General features: G+C 66.7%; 1 protein-coding gene across 1 annotated transcript in view; it reads right to left on the reverse strand.

The window, feature by feature from the left end:
* TXLNG (taxilin gamma) overlaps positions 1-414 on the reverse strand; it is a 58089-nt gene extending 57675 nt beyond the window's left edge. The window contains exon 1 of the mRNA XM_011940245.1: positions 256-414. Within this exon, the coding sequence (XP_011795635.1) occupies positions 256-357 (102 nt within the window). The 5' untranslated portion in view covers positions 358-414. The remainder of the gene's footprint in view (positions 1-255) is intronic.
* Between the last annotated feature and the right edge of the window lie 304 nt (positions 415-718).

A 718-nucleotide genomic window follows, 5' to 3' on the forward strand; every position in this document is an offset into this window, starting at 1 on the left:
CGCGTGCGCCCCCTGCCCTCCCTCCCGGCTTCCCAGCCGCGAGCCGCCAAACCCCAACCGTCGTTCCTTCCCACCCCATCCATCGCGGTCCCACCCCCCCCACCTGCTCCCACTGTCGTCACCCCGGGAGGGAAGAGGACCGGATGTTCGTCCCGTGGCTAAAGGTAACCAGGGAGAGAGAAGAGGTGGACCCCGAAAAAGGGAGCCCAAACATCCCCCCGGCCCAGCAACAACGAGGGCGTCCCCCTGACTGACTTTCTGCCGCGGGCTGCGTCGCCGTCCGCCCCGTCCGGCCTCAGTCGCCTCTTCGGCGCCGCCGCCTCTTCCCCGCGCTGCCTCCTCTACCCGCGTCGCCATGAGGTGACGGCAGCAGCCAAACAAGCGGCCCGACAAGGGGCACGGAATCTCGCAGGGCCTGTCGCCCCACCCCCGAGTCCCCACCACCAGTCGCCGCATGCAAGACTTCCCACGTGACCGGAGGAGGTTGGCCCCCGAGGGGACGGAGCGAGATGGGGGTGGGGAGCATTGAATACTGGGCTGGGCTTCTGCAAGACCGAAGGGCAGATAGAGGCCGTGTGAGTCTGCGCGATCGGGAATAGGACTCGGGAGTGGACTACAAGTCCCAGCAGGGCGTGCGGCCACAGCTAGCAGGCTCGGATCGGGATTGGAACAACATAAAGCGGCGTTCTGAGAAGGGTAGAGTGCTGCACCCAGTGTT

This window comes from Colobus angolensis, unplaced genomic scaffold (assembly GCF_000951035.1).
Source record: "Colobus angolensis palliatus isolate OR3802 unplaced genomic scaffold, Cang.pa_1.0 Scaffold188, whole genome shotgun sequence".
Lineage (NCBI taxonomy): Eukaryota > Metazoa > Chordata > Mammalia > Primates > Cercopithecidae > Colobus > Colobus angolensis.